General features: G+C 41.4%; 1 protein-coding gene across 1 annotated transcript; it reads left to right on the top strand.

The window, feature by feature from the left end:
* Positions 1 to 123: 123 nt before the first annotated feature.
* SERINC1 (serine incorporator 1) lies at positions 124 to 16347 on the top strand. The gene is made up of 10 exons (XM_041424020.1): positions 124 to 272; positions 5748 to 5909; positions 7393 to 7586; positions 10419 to 10498; positions 10689 to 10826; positions 12043 to 12212; positions 12312 to 12402; positions 13662 to 13803; positions 13911 to 14141; positions 14824 to 16347. The coding sequence occupies exons 1-10, from the start codon at positions 234 to 236 to the stop codon at positions 14960 to 14962; spliced, it is 1386 nt and encodes a 461-aa protein (XP_041279954.1). The 5' UTR covers positions 124 to 233; the 3' UTR covers positions 14963 to 16347.
* Positions 16348 to 16806: the final 459 nt, after the last annotated feature.

Raw genomic sequence — 16806 nt, 5'->3', positions numbered from 1 at the left:
CCTGGCTGGATCTCCTTTCCTGAAGGCGTACAGAGCCCTGACGCCCAGCAGATCCCGGCCCCCCAGCTCCCGGCCCGCTCCCGTGCGCGGGCAGGCCGCGGGCCCGGGCCCGGCCGGCAGTGACGTGCCGCGCCGTCAGAGCGGCCGGAAGCGCCGCTGGGAGTAGTAAACAACGGCGTCGGGAGCAGCGGCCGCCGCTTCCATCTTGGAGGAGCCCGAGCCCACCGGCGACCATGGGCAGTGTCCTGGGCCTCTGCTCCATGGCGAGCTGGGTAAGGTGGACGCGGGCGGCGCGGGGGTGCCTCCCTGCCTATCCCTGCCCGCCGCAGGCTCGGAGCCGGCGGCCGGTGCTTCCCCCCTCCTTCCCTCCCCACCCGGGCCTCGCCCGTCGCCTCCCCGCGCCTGTGTCACCCAGGGCGGCTGTGGCGCTGCCTTCCCTCCTCCTCCTGCGGCACGGCGGGGCTGCGGACGCCTGCCCGGCCCCATCCGAGCTCTGTCAGCCCCGAGTGGCCGCGGCCCCGCTCCGGCGGGCAGGGCTGTCTCCCCGCCGCGCTAGAGGGGGCGGGCCCCGCCATGGTCCCCCTCTCTCGGACTGCTCCCGGGGTCCCCAGGGATGGGTCTGAGCCGTTTCGCCGGCGCTGTGGGGAGCTTCGTCCTTAACCCAGACAGGCCGGCCTGTCGAGCTGCTGGGCGCCGCTTAATCCGCGTTGCTGTGCGGGAGGTGTTACGGCGTCCGCTGAAATCACCTCTCCCCAAATCAAGTCTCATCAAATTCCTTGAACTCCAGTGTTTCTTTCGGGAAAATCAAAACTTTCACGTTTCCCCGATTCTCATATTTGTATTTAAGGCCTCTTTCTTACGGCTTTGTGTGTAGCAGCTCCACCCTTTGTAGCATCTTTGTCTCGCCGAGCCATCCTTTCCTCGCGGCACAGTAATCCGTGGTGATGTGTCACCACGTCAGGTGATTTTTGTTCATGGGAAGCAGTAGATTGAGATGGCATTAAGACTCTTGGCACGATGCAGGAAAGCAAAGAAGTTGGTAACTGGTAACTTCAGCTGAGGCATTGCTTTTTTATCAATAAGTGATACCTCTTTCCAAGTCTAGTCCCTGTCTATATTGACACAATCAAATGGTTTCTGAGTTTTTAGATGTTTGCTGTAAGAATGTCAGTGGGATTTTGAAAACCTGAATTTTTCATACCAAAAATATTGTATCATGCATGAGTTAAATTAAATTACCTATTATTAAAGCATTCATACACCCACTTCTAGAGATGTAACAAAACCTCATATTTATCCAAGCTGCTATTTTTGTGATATCTGAATGTATGGGCTTTGACTCCTCTAGTACAGAGTGACCTTTAATTAAGAGAGAAGATCCATAATCCCTTAATCTCACATACAAATCATATGAAATTATCATAGAATTGGAAAATCTGCATAAATTAACTTTCCAGGCTGATATGCCTGTAAATAATCAGCTAGAACACTGATGATATCCTTTTAATTAATTACTGTCAGGGTTCATTTTGCTCTCATTAACATTTAAAATACTACTTAATGGTTTTGCCAGTTAAGCTTGAACTACTGACTGGTTAACAGTATTATTTTTAATTATTGTTGAATACTTCATGACATTGTGACTATAAGCTTTAATTCAAATACTTGAGTTAATATATACTGTGTTTTCAAGTTCATAAACAGCCTTTCTGACAACTGTTTGGTGTTTGTAGTGTTTGAAGAGCCCCTGTCTACTTGCTCTTGATTGTTTGTTTCTCTACAGAGAAATTCAGCCTGTTAGATAAAATTATTTGCATGAGATCATAATCTTATATCAGATTTACTGTGAGTAGTTAACCCCTGTCCCTTTCTTTGAAGAAGTGCCCAACAAATCAGGGTGGGTAGTTTTTGTTGGTGTTATTTTTCTCTTTCCCCTGATGGCTTAAAGGGTTAATTTTCTTTCCACATTTAAAACCACAGCTAATCAGCACTTAAAGCCTGTACAGCAGTTCAGAACAGGAACTGGAATCTGTCCACGCTGGTCTCTAGGGATAGATTTGTCAGTCAGTGAAACTCTGAGAAGCTCACAAGCTCGGTGGCTCTGCGAAGGAAGCACACGGTGAGGGTGAGGGAGCTGCCGCGCCAGGTGCAGTGGGGTTGGTGCCGTGCCGGCTGTGGCACAGCGGGCAGAGCTCCCGTGCCTGTGAGGATGCTGCTGTCGGTGTTGCTCCTCCGCAGGGCCACGTGTTGTGCTGTGCGGAGCTGCTCTGCTTGAGGCCCCTCCGTGAGGCCTCATGCCGTGCTTGTGTCTTCTGGGCTTTTGTGCTGTGTTACTGCTGTGTGTGTCACTGCTCTGCTCTGCTCCCCTGTGCTGATCAGGCAGTGCTTCAGGTTAGCGTTTCTAAGAGCAAGGGGAGCCTGTCAGAGATGGGGGTGAGACTGAAACTGTAAGAGCCATCTCAGTAAAAGTCTTCTGCTCCTGACAGCCTAGATTGATTAGGCAGCGCTATTTTCCCTCTGCTCTGTCTTGTCTCTATTGTTCTCTTCTCTGAAACTGCTGAGCTGCTGTTTTGCTCATTTAATATTCTCTGTCAAGGCAAAGATCTTGATTAATTCAGTGTCTGTAAGCTTAACAGTAGGGGTCATGTAGCTAAATCCTGACTAGGCCCATCAGGGGCTTAGTGTTTTTGCAAATAGTTAATTCAGTATATAATAATTTAGTCATTACTCCAGTAGAAAGATTATGTTTAATATTAAAAACTTGTTGTGTGTGCATCAGGGGCAGTAAAATTTGTCCTTCCATGATTTTGTGGGGTTTTCTGTCTCCTTCCTTCTCCTTCAGTGTACATCTTGTTACGTGTTCCTCATGCAATTTCCACTGCCTTGGGGAATGAAGTGACTCGTTTAGCAGGCATGAATTAACTTGTATGCCCTGCTGGCTACTCCCAGAATAGGTGTGTGGGTTTGTCTTTTCTTATTTTGCCTTAATAAACGCCACTGAGCTGCTTATTTTTCCTGAAAAATGTAAAGGGATATGACTTGGTAGGTAAGTAAAGTTTCTGGAAGGCAATAGATTTTATTCAGTTGTGTCTGAGTAAGTTTTGTCTAAGCTTCCTTATGGAAGCAAATGAAAAAGTACTTGTGAAGTAGCTTTTTGCCTGCATCTGTGACTAAGCTGAGTCACACTGGGGAGTTAAGCTTTGATCTCCATGGTAGTATCTTGCTGCGTGTACTACTGAAATTTTTGTGGGAGGTGTGCTTTAAATTTAGGAAGAAAGTGGCACAAACTCACCTTGTCTGCTCTGCTGATAAGCTGAATTCATTGGGCTGAATGTTGCTTGGTTTCTGTTATTTTTGAACTCTGTAACAAGTAGTTTAGCCGATAGTATACTACTGTTTTGTTGGAATTGTACGTATTTGATTCTCTTTTGCCAAAGAAAGAGAGAATTGGACTGTAACGTGATGCTTTGTGTAAGTAGCCAGCTTGTATAAATAGCATCATGTATCAATAGGTGTCTCTTGTTCAGAGATGGATGTGCATGAGCTGTTTAGGGGCAAAACATTTTAAAAGCTGGCGTTGGAGCTCAGACGCTCCAGTGAGGCCTCTCTTGAGGTGCATTGTTTCCCAGTGAGGTGAAGACAGTTGTCTTCATTTCAGCTACTGCAAGTCTCTCCTGTCTGGAGAAGCATTTGTGCTTCTGCTGAGACAAGGAGCAAATTGCTTGAATTATTTAGGTATTTTAACAAACAGTGTAACACTGGGATTCCTTACAGAAGTGAATTTTCGTAACAGGTGCTCCTGTCCCCACATTTTCTGCAGCACAAGAGCCTAGTCATATATTCTATTCTGCCAAACTCAACCTTTTATTCAAAGGTATGTTTAGAAATATTAATGCAGACAGAATTAGTTCAAGAAGGTAATTTTTTGAACAGAGAACTAAGATATTTTTCACTAGAAAGGTTATTTATGTGCATAGGAAATAGTGTAAGACAGTAGTACTATAAAATTCTGATGCATTTGGAGACAATATTTGCCATACATTTCCTGCTTACGAAGTGTAGATGCACCTAGTGTAGTTGCTTGCAGTCATAGAGCAGCCTCAAAGGTCCACCTACTCCATCTTACGTGAAAAAGGGGACCTGAGTGGGATGATCTGGTACCCTGTCCAGTTGCATCTTGAACACCTCCAGTGATGGAGACTCTACCATATATCCTTGGGAAGGTTGTTGCAGGGACTGGTTGCTCTCAGTCTAAATAATTTCTTTATTATATTGAGATGAAACCTCCTATAATCAATGCCTTCATATTATTTGTGCTGCACTGAGTGGAGGAGAAGGTAAAAAGGGACAATGTAATAACTATTACATCCTGAAATATTTAAAATGAGAATCTGCTTAGTTTCAGTGGTTTAGCAGGCAAATGTACTAGTGAAGTTTAAAGATGATTCTGTAGTGTAGTGAAGATTGTTGGCTCCTTGGGAAGGAACACATGTGCCAAAAAGAATACAGGGAAGTTATTTAAAAGACGATGTTTGTGGGTTCAGTGTGTGAGTCTGGGTGAAACTGTAGGAATGATAATTGGCCTTTTCCTGAGGGCTTCTCACGAGGCTGCCAGCAGCCTTGTGGCAGTCTGTCTGCTTTTCCCAGCAACCCCTGGGGCTTTTCCGGTAGCAGTGGACTGCTGGCATTTTTGGTTGTCATACGGCTAAGCTGCTGAGAGCTCATTCTGACACATGCCTGTCATACTGGGTGATTGGCATGTCCTGGTCATACGGCCTTGTAACTAGCACAGTCCTTACGTGACCGTGTGTCTCTCATGCAGTGGTGGACACCTGTGGCTGTTGTCCCTGGATGTGTGCTGGGGGAGAAGCTGCGTTTTAACCCTGTTCTGTATCTTTCTGTGTCAGAGGTAGCATGGTTTGTTGTAGCTCAGAGAAGGGTAGTGATCACGCATTTTGATTGTACCTTTCCTCCTTTGACTGTTGTTTACTTTTGGGGCCTTCCCTTTCTTTTACTTCCCAAGTTGTCACTCTGCACATGGCAGAGAATTGTTCCCTGCTTCCCAACCCTTTCCTGGTGAAATAGCTCCCTTTTTCCCTTCCCACAGTTATCCATGTGAGAATTAAATACAGGTAAATTTTGTCATGGTTTCCACACCCCCCATCCCCCGCCTTGTATAATTTTGCAGAGTAACAGAATTATGTGATATGTGAATAACTGCTAATATGAAATAGTTTGCAACCTAAGATTTAGGCTCTATCACCTGTTTTCTGTGTTTTGGAAATATTCATGGCCCCAGTGAGGATTTTATCCCAACTGTGCCAGGTGCTGAGAGTGTACCTGCATGGCAGTTATGATCATATCTTTTTCCTGTGGTGTGTTTGTTTATTCTGTGCAGCTGTGGAAGGGAGGATGTAGTTGCTAATAAAAGCATTCCTTGCATGTCATTTAGCTGAAGTGAAATAAAATTCAGGAGAACAAATGAGCCTGAATCCAGTCTTTATTTTTTCTGAATGGCTAAGTGATTACTTCTGGCATAGCACTAATTTCACTGTGCAGGAGCACATCGGGAAGCGCCGTTGTTTGGTGGCTCTGTAGCATGTTGCAGTGACTTAGTCTGCACCAGTGGTGGGATGCACAGGATGAGTAATTTTCCATCATATCTGATGATCTGTACAGCCTGATTAAATATTGAAATCTCGTAATCCAAAACTTTTTAAATAATTCATGTTCTGTCTTTTTGTCAGATACCATGCTTGTGTGGAAGTGCCCCGTGCCTGCTTTGCCGATGCTGCCCCAGTGGAAACAACTCCACCATAACTCGGCTGATTTATGCCTTCTTTTTACTTCTTGGTGTGAGCGTTGCCTGTGTGATGCTAATACCAGGCATGGAAGAGCAGCTGAAGAAGGTCAGGTTATTTATTGCTGCATTTTTGATAGAACAATTGTCACAAATAATAGTAATTGACATCTTGAAAAGCATGGATTTTATTTGGAAATATGTCATTTTGCTACCAGCTGTGCTTCACAGTCACCGTTAACTTGTTTGTGGGTCAAATAAAGAAGTTGTGGGAAGATCCCTCTATAGATGAAAAGCACCCTTTTGAGGTAAAGTCTCTCCTTTAAGTGCTCAGAGCAGAAAAAATAAAATTTCCCATCAAACAAGAAAATTTATGTATGTGTAGTTTCAAATTAAGTATTATTGAGATGCTTGTATTTATGGCACTTAATTGATATTATTGTGGTTGTGATTAAAAAAAAATAACCACACTCTTAAGATGTCTTCTAGTTTCCTCGTGCTGTACTAGTTGAAATTCTATTTTAAAGTCTGCAGTATGTAACAAAAATACTTTTCACTCATCATAGTAGCCTGTTTTCCACCCAGGGAATTAGGAAATGTTTGTAGGATCTTACAGTTTATTAGCTATATGAAGATTCGATATAAAACTGGAGAATGGTAATGTGAGTTACAGTAGAGCTTACAGGTTCACTGAACTTGGGTTGCATGTACTTCAGTTCTGTTTTGCAGTCTTTATTTTTTTTCAGTAGATAGTAGCTTCGGTTAGACATGATTTTCATATTTTTTCCCCCAAATTATTAATCTGTAAATGTGTATTGTAGGTTGGTATAGTTACCAAATAGAGCTTCAGTGAGAGCAATGTTAGTCACCTAGGAAAGAAAATTACAGCCTTCTGGAATATGATTTGACTTCTGAAAGATGTTGCTCATGTCCTAATAGTGACTGGAGAGAATGTTCTCAGCTGTTTCATATGGAAATTATGGATACACCTAATAGATGGTGATGGTACTTTTTTTGGGAAAGGCTGTGTTTGTTTTAAAGAGATGTAAGCAGGCTGCCACCTCCTAGCTATGTCATAAGCCTGATAGTAACTGTCAAGTCAAATTTACCAGTTCCCACTTTGATTATCTCTTGATTCACATCAGCAAGGGAAAACTGCATTTCTTTGAGAAGTTCTGAAATTGCTAGTAATATAAAAAACCTGTTAATAAGATCCCTGTCCCATTCAGAGAAACATTCAAGGTCAGGTGGGATGGGGCCTTGAGCAACTTGAGGTAGTTGAAGATGTCTTTGCCCATGGCAGAGGGGTTAGTGTAGGTGAACTTTGAAGGTCTTCTCCAACCCAAACTATTTTATGTAAAGATTCTTTTTATTTTATCTGGCCTACGCAGGGTTTTTTTTTCCTTGCATGTGTTTGATATTCTAGTTGGACTGCCGCTAATGATGCAGTCCTTCAATATCTTATTTTCTAACAGTGTTAATAGTTACATAATGTTACAATATTAATGAATTGAGTATTGGAAATTTATTAATTTACATTTACTGACAGAAAGTCTTGTAATGATGACTGATGTGTCTTGTATTTATCACAGATTCCTGGATTTTGTGATGGAGGGTTGGGAACAAGTATTCCTGGTGTGCAGGGCCACGTGAACTGTGATGTCCTTGTTGGCTACAAGGCCGTGTACCGCGTGTGCTTTGGCATGGCCATGTTCTTCCTTCTCTTCTCCCTCCTGATGATCAAAGTGAAGAGCAGCAATGACCCCAGAGCAGCGGTGCACAATGGGTAAGATGCAGAAATGAGTGCTGAGATGAGTTAGTAATTAATTTTTGATTCATTCCGCAAAGATTTTTTCAAGAAATAAAAAGATTCAAGAGCCTCATCTGAATTACATTCCTCTTAACTTTGTAAGAACTTGTGTTCTTTTCTGAGCAGTTTTCTTTTAAAGGTTATAGCAGTTACACATATATATTGATATAGATGTATAAAATGTATCTTTGCTCTTTCTGCTGTCTTCTCAGTTGCCTCTATGCAAAAAGAAATGAGTTACGTATCTAGTTTCTGAGCTTTTCAGTGTATTTCATTTTGTTAGTATTTCATTTTATTTAAGATTATCAGATGGAAGAATATAGCGGAATTTCAGCTTGTGTATTGGCACAAGTGGTAGTTTTCATCCAGGTTCTGCCTATGTGTATTGTAGCTCCTTGTACCAAGGAAATGTATATACTTGTAAGAGGACATGATACTGAAAAGCCTAAAACCATTTATGTTGCCTAATCTTGGTGGTCACAGTGATTGCGTAGACTACTGCTTTTTAGAGGTGACTGTATTGAACAGAAGCTATGAACAGCTAAGCCAAACATTTTATTTTATATTCAGTATAATAGGATAAAAAAATGTCTAACATAAAAAGAGAAAAAGCTTCAAATTATTTCTGTAGGGGAAAATAATTAAGACTGAGCAGAATATTGCTTTGTTTAATTTTGGGTTTTTTTGTAAAAGAAAAAGAGAGTACAGTATTATGATGTGTTAGCAAGAGTAATTCAGTTCAGCCTTTCCCTCCACCCTGTTTTGTTCAGGAGAACATGCTTGTTGCAAGCAAGAGGCAAGTGTTTCGGCTACATTCTGTATCAGAGCTCTGTTGTTTTTTGGTTCTTTTTCAGAAAAAGGCACATGGTGATTTTACATGATGAGGAGTGTTTTTTACCTAAATTTTTTCTAAAGTGTTTGGGATCTCCTTGATAACCTTATTTGGAGTTGTGCTCTCCAGTACAAATTTAGGTACTGTTTATGCAACATATAGCAGTTTGCTCTTCTTAGCCAATCTAACATCAGCACCAGGATAAAAGGAAAAAAATTATGCTATTTAACTGTTGCTGGTAAAATATTTAATAACATTACTTTCAACACTTCTGTAATAACTCTTTGCTGCTTCAATAATATGTGTTAAAGTGGGCTTTATGGAAAGCTCTGGCTTTTGATTTTTGAAATTGTATGTTCAGTAATATTTTGAGATGTAATCTTTTTGTCAGTGATTTGAAATACTCAGAATACTAGGTTTTTGCATATATGTGTACTAACTTTTTCATGTTTGCATGCAAGTTAAGCCCAGTAATACAATCTAGTGCCAGTGTTCACCTTCTCCGCTTTTTTCAGTGGCAGTGAGAGTGGGTTCGTGCCTCAGGTTTATGATAACAATAGAAAAAGAAAATTATAATGTATCTATCAGATAGTTGCTGGCTTGTACAAAATGCACAGCTTTAGGTGTTATTTCAGATGACTATTGTGTTCAGTTGTAGAATGGGGTAGAGCAGTAAGATCCCTTAAAGTTTAGAGTTAGAGATTCAATATATATGAACTTGAACGTTCAACTATTTCTGTTTCTATAACTGAGAATGACATTGATTAAAAAAAGTGAATTCTAAAACTAGTTTTAGTGGGGTTTGTATTTCACTGTAGATGTTACAACTTAATTCAACTTTAATTGGATTTTGTCACTTCTCTATATCCCAGGGAATTAGTCCATTTTGTTCTGTATTCTGCACTTCGGTCATCTCATATAGTTCCTCTCCACACAACTGGCACTTGTTTTTCTGGTATCCGTCACTTGATTGTAACAGCCAGCAGGAGAGATTAAACTTGTTCAAAGTACGGGAAGAAATGGGAAGGGATAGAAAACTTGAAAAATTGACAAGTGTTTGACAAGTGTTTGTGGGGGTGTGGTACATATCTTTGTGCTGTTATATTCAGTTTTGAAATGCATGTAGATGGCATCATGCCTGTTTTTGGAGCTGCTTGTCACTGGGATCAGAAAAAATAGTCTTTACCTCCTTACAGTTTTGTTGGCATAACAGTTTGAATTTCTCTATGCAGGGTATGTTTATACAGTTAGTATTTGGGGTGAGTTTGGTGTATCTTTGGTGAAGGATACTCCCTTTTATGCTTTCTGGAAACATCTGATCTGTTTTGATGGTCTGTGAGTGCATATCTTTTACTGGAAGAAAAATTCCTATGACACTGCCCTGAAGCAGGGACATGGAACTTGATTGTGTCTTTTCTGTGCAGGATAAATTATTTGCTTTTATTTTTGTGATAAATCCTCATTAGCTGCAGGCTTAAGGAATCTGAAATTGGGTGGGAAGAATCCAGACTTATGTATATTTTAGTCATGTAGGAAGTGAACCAAGACTGGTAGTGAGCTCCAGCATAATATTTTTTGTCATTGTAGGCACCAGTCAGATCTTTGATATTAAAAGTACGAAGGGATTTTTTAACCCATTTTTCTGATATGTAGACAATCCAACAATCTCACTGCTCTGGTTTAAAACATTCTTAGGAAGAAAAAAAGCAGCTCACAATTGGCCTGATTTGGAATTCACAAGTAAGAAGATACCTCTGGGAAACGTGTCAAACTCTGTGTCAGTCTAGCACAGTTTCAGCATAATTTTTTGGAAAACCAAAAGCTTGGGCAGATAAAATTTTTATTCTGCTTCAAATGAGGCAAGTTAAAAATGAGCAAATTCAAAAAAAAACAACCCTTAAAGATGTGTATTTTATGTGTGAATTAGACCAGACTTAACAGCTGCCTTTTTTTTTTTATTTTTTATTTCCCTTTAGATTCTGGTTCTTTAAATTTGCGACAGCACTTGCAATTAGTGTTGGAGCTTTCTTCATCCCAGAGGGACCATTTACAACTGGTAAGGGAATATTGTCTTCCTCTGTATCATGGTGCAGTCATATTTAGTTTTAAATAAAGTCAGTGCATGCTGATGTCATACAGTTTTAATTGTAGCTGCGTAACTGTCGTGCTTCTCTGTGTTTAGGGACACTGCGATGGGGGTAAATCACCTGTGGTTCTTAACTGGTTTTGTTTTACTTCTCTTCTAGTGTGGTTTTATGTAGGTATGGCTGGAGCATTCTGCTTTATTCTTATTCAGCTGGTGTTGCTTATTGACTTTGCCCATTCCTGGAATGAATCTTGGGTTGAAAAAATGGAGGAAGGAAACTCAAGATGCTGGTATGCAGGTAAGGAGGGACTGTACTACAGTCAAGTTTTAAGCTTAATTTAATGTGTATTGTGTTAAATAAGTTACTTACTGAATAGTTCATTTTAACAGTGCAGAAAGGGCTGCTTCGTGCATGAGTATAATTTTCTCAGATGTGTATTTCAGCTCCATTGATGTCCTTCTGTTGTCAAGTTAAGTGAGGGGAAGCAGGGAGAGGTGCAGCAGCCTCTGAGTAATAAGATCTGTTCCCTGGGATCAGGGCATGATTTCACAGAATCACAGAATGGATGAGGTTGGAAGGGACCACAGCAGCTCATCTGATCCATTCTCCCAGCTCAAGCAGGGTCATCTCAGAGCACACATGGCACAGGATTGTGTCCAGATGGTTCTTGAATATCTCCAATACAAGAGCCTGTCTGGGCAATCTGTTCCAGGGTGCAGTCATACACAAAGTAAAGAAGTTCTTCCTCATGTTCAGGTGGAGCTTTCTGTGCATCAAGATATCAGAGAAGTGGCAACTGCAGCTTTTTGGGTTTTTCTTGTTTTGCTTTTTGGTTTGGTTTTGGGTTTTTTTGTTTGGTTTTTTTTTTTTTTTTTTTTAGCCACAGGTTTTGCTGGCCCTTCAGTACTGATTAAAAACAAAGTAACCTGCTAGTGCGTCATGTTGAGTAGAATCCTCTCAAACAATTGTTTTTTCTGGTTGCTAGTTAATCATTCTTTGAAGGTATATGCTGAGTGAAAGGTCAGCATATAGTGAAGGAGAGTAAAGTTATCTCACTGGAGAAATGTTATTTTTATAAAGTTTCAGATTTGATAATTTAGGTGTTTCAAAAGAGAGCATGGCCTGTCTTCTTTCAGTGGCCACTTCTCTATCTGATGTTTTTACTAAGATGTGATTTGGAAATGAGATACTGTTTTAGCCTCTCTTGCAGAAGTATTTCTTCAGTTTCTTTTTTAAGCTGTTATCCAAAATGTGTCCAGTACAACTATGTTCCTTTATCCTTCTTGCTCTTCCTGGTTGCTGTTAGGACACTGGAAAATCAAGCATGGCCTCAGAATTCCCATGTATTGTTTCTTTTTAATACTGCACAGGCTATTTGAGAACTTCTTTTACGTTTCAATGCCCAGAACTCTCATTGTATATTGTATCCCACACTTGATAATCATGCAATATTATTCCAGTAATAGTAGTCTCTGTTATTAACCAATTTAATTATGGTTTTGTTTCTTCACAGCTCTGCTCTCAGCTACAGCTGTCAACTATCTGCTATCTCTAGTAGCTATTGTCTTGTTTTATGTTTATTACACTCATCCAGAAGGTTGTTCTGAAAACAAGACATTCATCAGTGTTAATATGCTCCTGTGCATTGGTGCTTCTGTGATGTCAATTCTGCCAAGGATTCAGGTATGATTTTAATTCTGTTGCCTCCTGTATTATCACAGTATAATTGTGCCTACAACTTTTGATTGCCTAACTTCCCTGTTTTGTGACTCCTTTCTGTAGGAATCTCAGCCAAGATCTGGTTTGCTGCAGTCTTCGGTGATCACAATTTACACAATGTATTTGACTTGGTCAGCCATGACCAATGAGCCAGGTAAGTGTAGTAGCAATGTAGAGCTTTTTGGGTAACCAGTTCAGCAATAAATTGCACTTCCACCTCTTTTGCAGGGCAGCATTAGAGCAGGGTAGTAGAATGTGCATGTGTTAGGGCTCAGTTAGGTGAGCTGCTAGGAGCCCACTGCTGAGGGATAAGAAGGGATAAGGGCAGCAGGGAGGGGGGGGCAGGGTGGCTGGTCCAGGCAAGCTCCCTTGAGGGGGAGAGTTTCACTTCTTCTGGCGCCTTTTCCTTTTCCTCCCCCCAAAGCTATGAGATATAAAATAGCAACCTGGCCTTGCTGACACATCTCTGAGCTCCACCCCCTCTGTAACCTCTACTAGGACAACTTTTCCCCCTGCTTGTATGGCATGCAAGAATTTCTGCTCTTCATTGACAGAGCTGCAGTATTCTAAAGCTTAGATTTTGCAGATCAGTGCAACTCCCCTGAGCAGTCTAGGAGTTTCATCTCTCTACCAGGTTTCATGTTTCGTAGGTGACCAAGATACTACTGATTATATTTTTCCTAGTTGAGGATTTATTACAAGTATTAATAAATGTTGTCAATGTTTATTGTGACTGGAAACAGTTGAATGTCTCTAAAAATAAATAAGTACATAAATTCTGATGATTAAAATAAATCACCAGATATTGATTTTAGTGGTTTTAATTTGGTCTCTGACCCTTTTGTCTTAGCTATGGACAATCTTCTGTGTTTCTGTGTCATGGAATACATGAGTCATCTAATTCAGGCAGTGGTTATGGGAAAAGAAGATTGACTACTACTTTCAGCTGTTTCATCAGTATTACCTGTGGATGCTGTGGGTTGGGAACTACTCATAATAAAAAAACTGACTTACTGGCATTGTTTCCCAGTTCTAGGATGACTTGGGTACCCCATCTATAGAATATGTTTGTCAAACTTGTTCTCTAGCAGTAGAATTTCTGAAGTTTATTATGCAGAAATTCCTGTTTTGTTGCATGTAATTATGTCAGATGGAATAGTAAAGCAGTTGATGCATAGCTTACATAAGTTCAGAATCCTTTTATCTGCTCAAAGGCACAGATTTTTATGCCATATACTGTCATTTCCCTGCTCTAGAGAGATTCAGTAGGCTAAAATTAAATTCAGATTTTACTTAAAGACTGTCACAGTCACGACGTTCCTTTCTATTTCTGTGCATTCATCATGGAAATGTGCTATTAAATATTTGTCCTGTTCTTGTTTTATGTAAGTTCTAATGCAATTTCCTTCACAGACAGGCGCTGTAACCCCAGTCTGCTGAGCATCATTGGTTACAACAGCACCACCATTCCAACCCAAGGTCAGGTAGTGCAGTGGTGGGATGCACAAGGGATTGTAGGACTGGTTTTGTTTTTGCTGTGTGTTCTCTATTCAAGGTAAGATTCCTTTAAAAAAATGCACTAATTTGCATCACTTCTTATTGTTGGATACTAAATTGTATTTATTTGGCTATCTGTACCATGTCCTTTCCTGTCATATCCAGCATCCGGACATCCAACAACAGCCAAGTTAACAAGCTGATGCTGACCAGTGATGAATCAACCCTGATAGAGGATGGAATGCCCAGGAGTGATGGCTCCCTTGATGATGGAGATGATGTTCACCGAGCTATAGATAATGAGAGGGATGGAGTTACTTACAGTTACTCCTTCTTCCACTTCATGCTTTTCCTGGCATCACTGTATATCATGATGACACTTACCAACTGGTACAGGTATTTATGTTTGATTAGATGTTGTGCTGATAATGAGCATACAAGAGGCCATCTCTTGCTGGACAAGGAGGCACAAGTTGCATGCTCTGGAATGTAGGTCTTGAGTGGGCCTTCTCAAGGGAAGTGTATCTGAAAATTGTAGCCAACCTTGTTCACAAGTGCCTGCCATATTTTCTAGGATGATGCTTGTCGTTCACTGAACTGCTGAAATACATCCTGCTAAAGTGAACAGGATAAAGTCTTCAATTATATAACAATTAAAAATTAGTAAACACTGGGCCCACGTCTAGTACAGAGAGCTAGAAAAAGGACATGTTATATCAACAGGTCAAAGGGGAGGTGTTTCTTCCCAACTCCTCCAGTTCTTGGGCTTTCCAGTACAAGACAGACATGGACATACTGGAGAGAGTCCAGCAAATGGCCAGAGAGATGATTGAGGGACTGGAGCATATGTGCTATGAGGAGAAGCTGAGAGAGCTGGGACTGTTCATCTTGAGCAAGAGAAAGTCCAAGGGTGTCTCACCAATGTATATAAACACCTGAAGCAGGTGTGCAAAGAGGATGGAGCCAGGACTCCATCCATGATCTTCTGTGAAAACAGTGTTGTAGGGTAGCTTAGAACACAAGTATGTTATATTGAAAAAAATTGCAAATGATCCTTTTTCTCTTCCTTGGTTCACAGTCCGGATTCTTCTTATGAGACAATGACCAGCAAGTGGCCGTCCGTGTGGGTGAAGATCTCTTCCAGCTGGATTGGCATCGTGCTGTACGTGTGGACTCTGGTGGCTCCGCTGGTTCTCACCAACCGCGACTTTGACTGAGCTGTGTTGCTCTGGAGGGAGGCTGTGTTAGCGCCACGTGTCCCTGAAACAAACAGTATTCCGGGTAATAGTGGGGGTGTAAATACATGTGTGTGTGCTGTCCAGGTAGTATTCCCTGCTTTATCCTGCATGATTACCTTGAATCATGTCTTGTCATTTCAAGAAATGACTTTTTCTAGCTGAGCTCAATGGTAATTGCTCTAACGATGGTTTTCATAGGATTACTCCTACTTTGAGAGCACAAGATGTAAGATCAAGAGCTTTTGGAAGTATGTTTTTTTCCCCTCAATTGCATTAAATGGTTGTAGAAAAAAAAGTGCAAGTGTTAATTAGGGTTATTAAACAGTGCTAGGTCAAGCTTTGCAAGTGAAGAAGGGTCTGCCTTTGATGATGCCCGTTGCCTTGATTCCAAAGTAAGCCTTGAGTAAGTGTTAGAGTGGAGCACGTTGCGGTTCACTGGATATCTCACAGCACTTTGGCATTACCAGCCTGACTTTTTCCATGCCGAGGGCAGCAGTACCTTCAGCACAGATGTGAGGGGGGAAACTTGCACCTGGAGCTGTGGAGGAGCCAGTCCAGTGTGTCCCATTGCACACAGGACAGACACCCTGGGGAGAAATACCCTGGTATCAGATGCTCAGAAGCATGTTTTTAAGGCACCTGTTTACAATGTGCATCTACATAGTATTATTGGTTTTTGAAGTAGTTTACGTAGCATAGCTGTGCTGTAATTTATTGCTGTTTTGTGTGCCACTTTCTTGGCTAAGCTACAATCATGAAGTTTGCAAGGAGCCGAGTGGTAAAAGCTGCGTAAGCCCTTTGGAGGAATTGAGTATTGTGATTAAAAAAAGTGGAGAAAAAGGAGCACTGAAGTTACAATAACTAAAGAAGGAGGTTTGCATTTACTGAGGCTTCTACTGAAGGGTTTCTTAAAATATTTGGGGCTCTGAATCTTGAAATCTTATACTGTATTAGGTATTTTGCTTGTTGTCCATTGCCAGAGGTGGACTTGAGCCTAGAAAGTCTAAATCTAGGCATAGTGCCTGTGCAGTTCCAAAATCTTAAAATGCTTTTGTGCTTGCTGCTTTGTAACTGAAGTACATAAGCTGCATAATTTCTCTGTTACTTGCTACAACTTGAGCCTAGCCTGACTGGGAGTGACCCTGGAGCCTGCAGATGTCATGCTCATACCTTTCTGTGGTGTTTGTAACTGTGACTTCCTGTTGCTATTCTTTATTTTAATTCTGCACCTGAACACTGACACTTACTGCAAAAAGTCTGACATGTGAAGTCCAACTTGAGGCAGTAATGAAAAGATTAGTAAAGGCTTGTAGTAATTTGGAAGATGTTGTTACCGTATTAATAAATAAATTTGGATGAAGATGTCCCATGACTTTTGATGTCTCGTGCTGCTGCCAGATGTGGCTGTTTCAAGGGTCCTCTTCTGGGAATGCTTTGTAGCACTCTCAGGTTCTGAGAAGAGCTGACAGTGCTGTAGAGCACACCTGGCAGTCCCTGGCTCTTTTGGGAGGTCAAGTGTTACCTCCTGGGTGAAGTTCTCTGACAGTTCTATGGCTTGGCAGCTATGTCCCAGCAAACACTAACATGCCTTGCACCTGGAACTGCATTCCTGCTTCATCAACTGCTGCCACCTCACTGGATTACACACACCTGTTTAAATTTGGGTAAAACACCTGAACACCACTTCTACTACAGCAGTTCTTGAGTCCTGTAACAAAGAACAAGTTGCTGAATTCAGAAGATGAGCAGTGCTCTGTCTATGGATTCAGCTCCTTGTGCAAGTGGCCAAATTACTCATTTGGGAAAAAACCCTGGAGCCACTG

Source organism: Onychostruthus taczanowskii, unplaced genomic scaffold, assembly GCF_017590055.1.
Source record: "Onychostruthus taczanowskii isolate IOZ18803 unplaced genomic scaffold, ASM1759005v1 scaffold8, whole genome shotgun sequence".
Classification (NCBI taxonomy): domain Eukaryota; kingdom Metazoa; phylum Chordata; class Aves; order Passeriformes; family Passeridae; genus Onychostruthus; species Onychostruthus taczanowskii.
The sequence above is the reverse complement of the archived record's forward strand: the minus strand, read 5'-3'. Positions and strand labels throughout refer to the sequence as shown.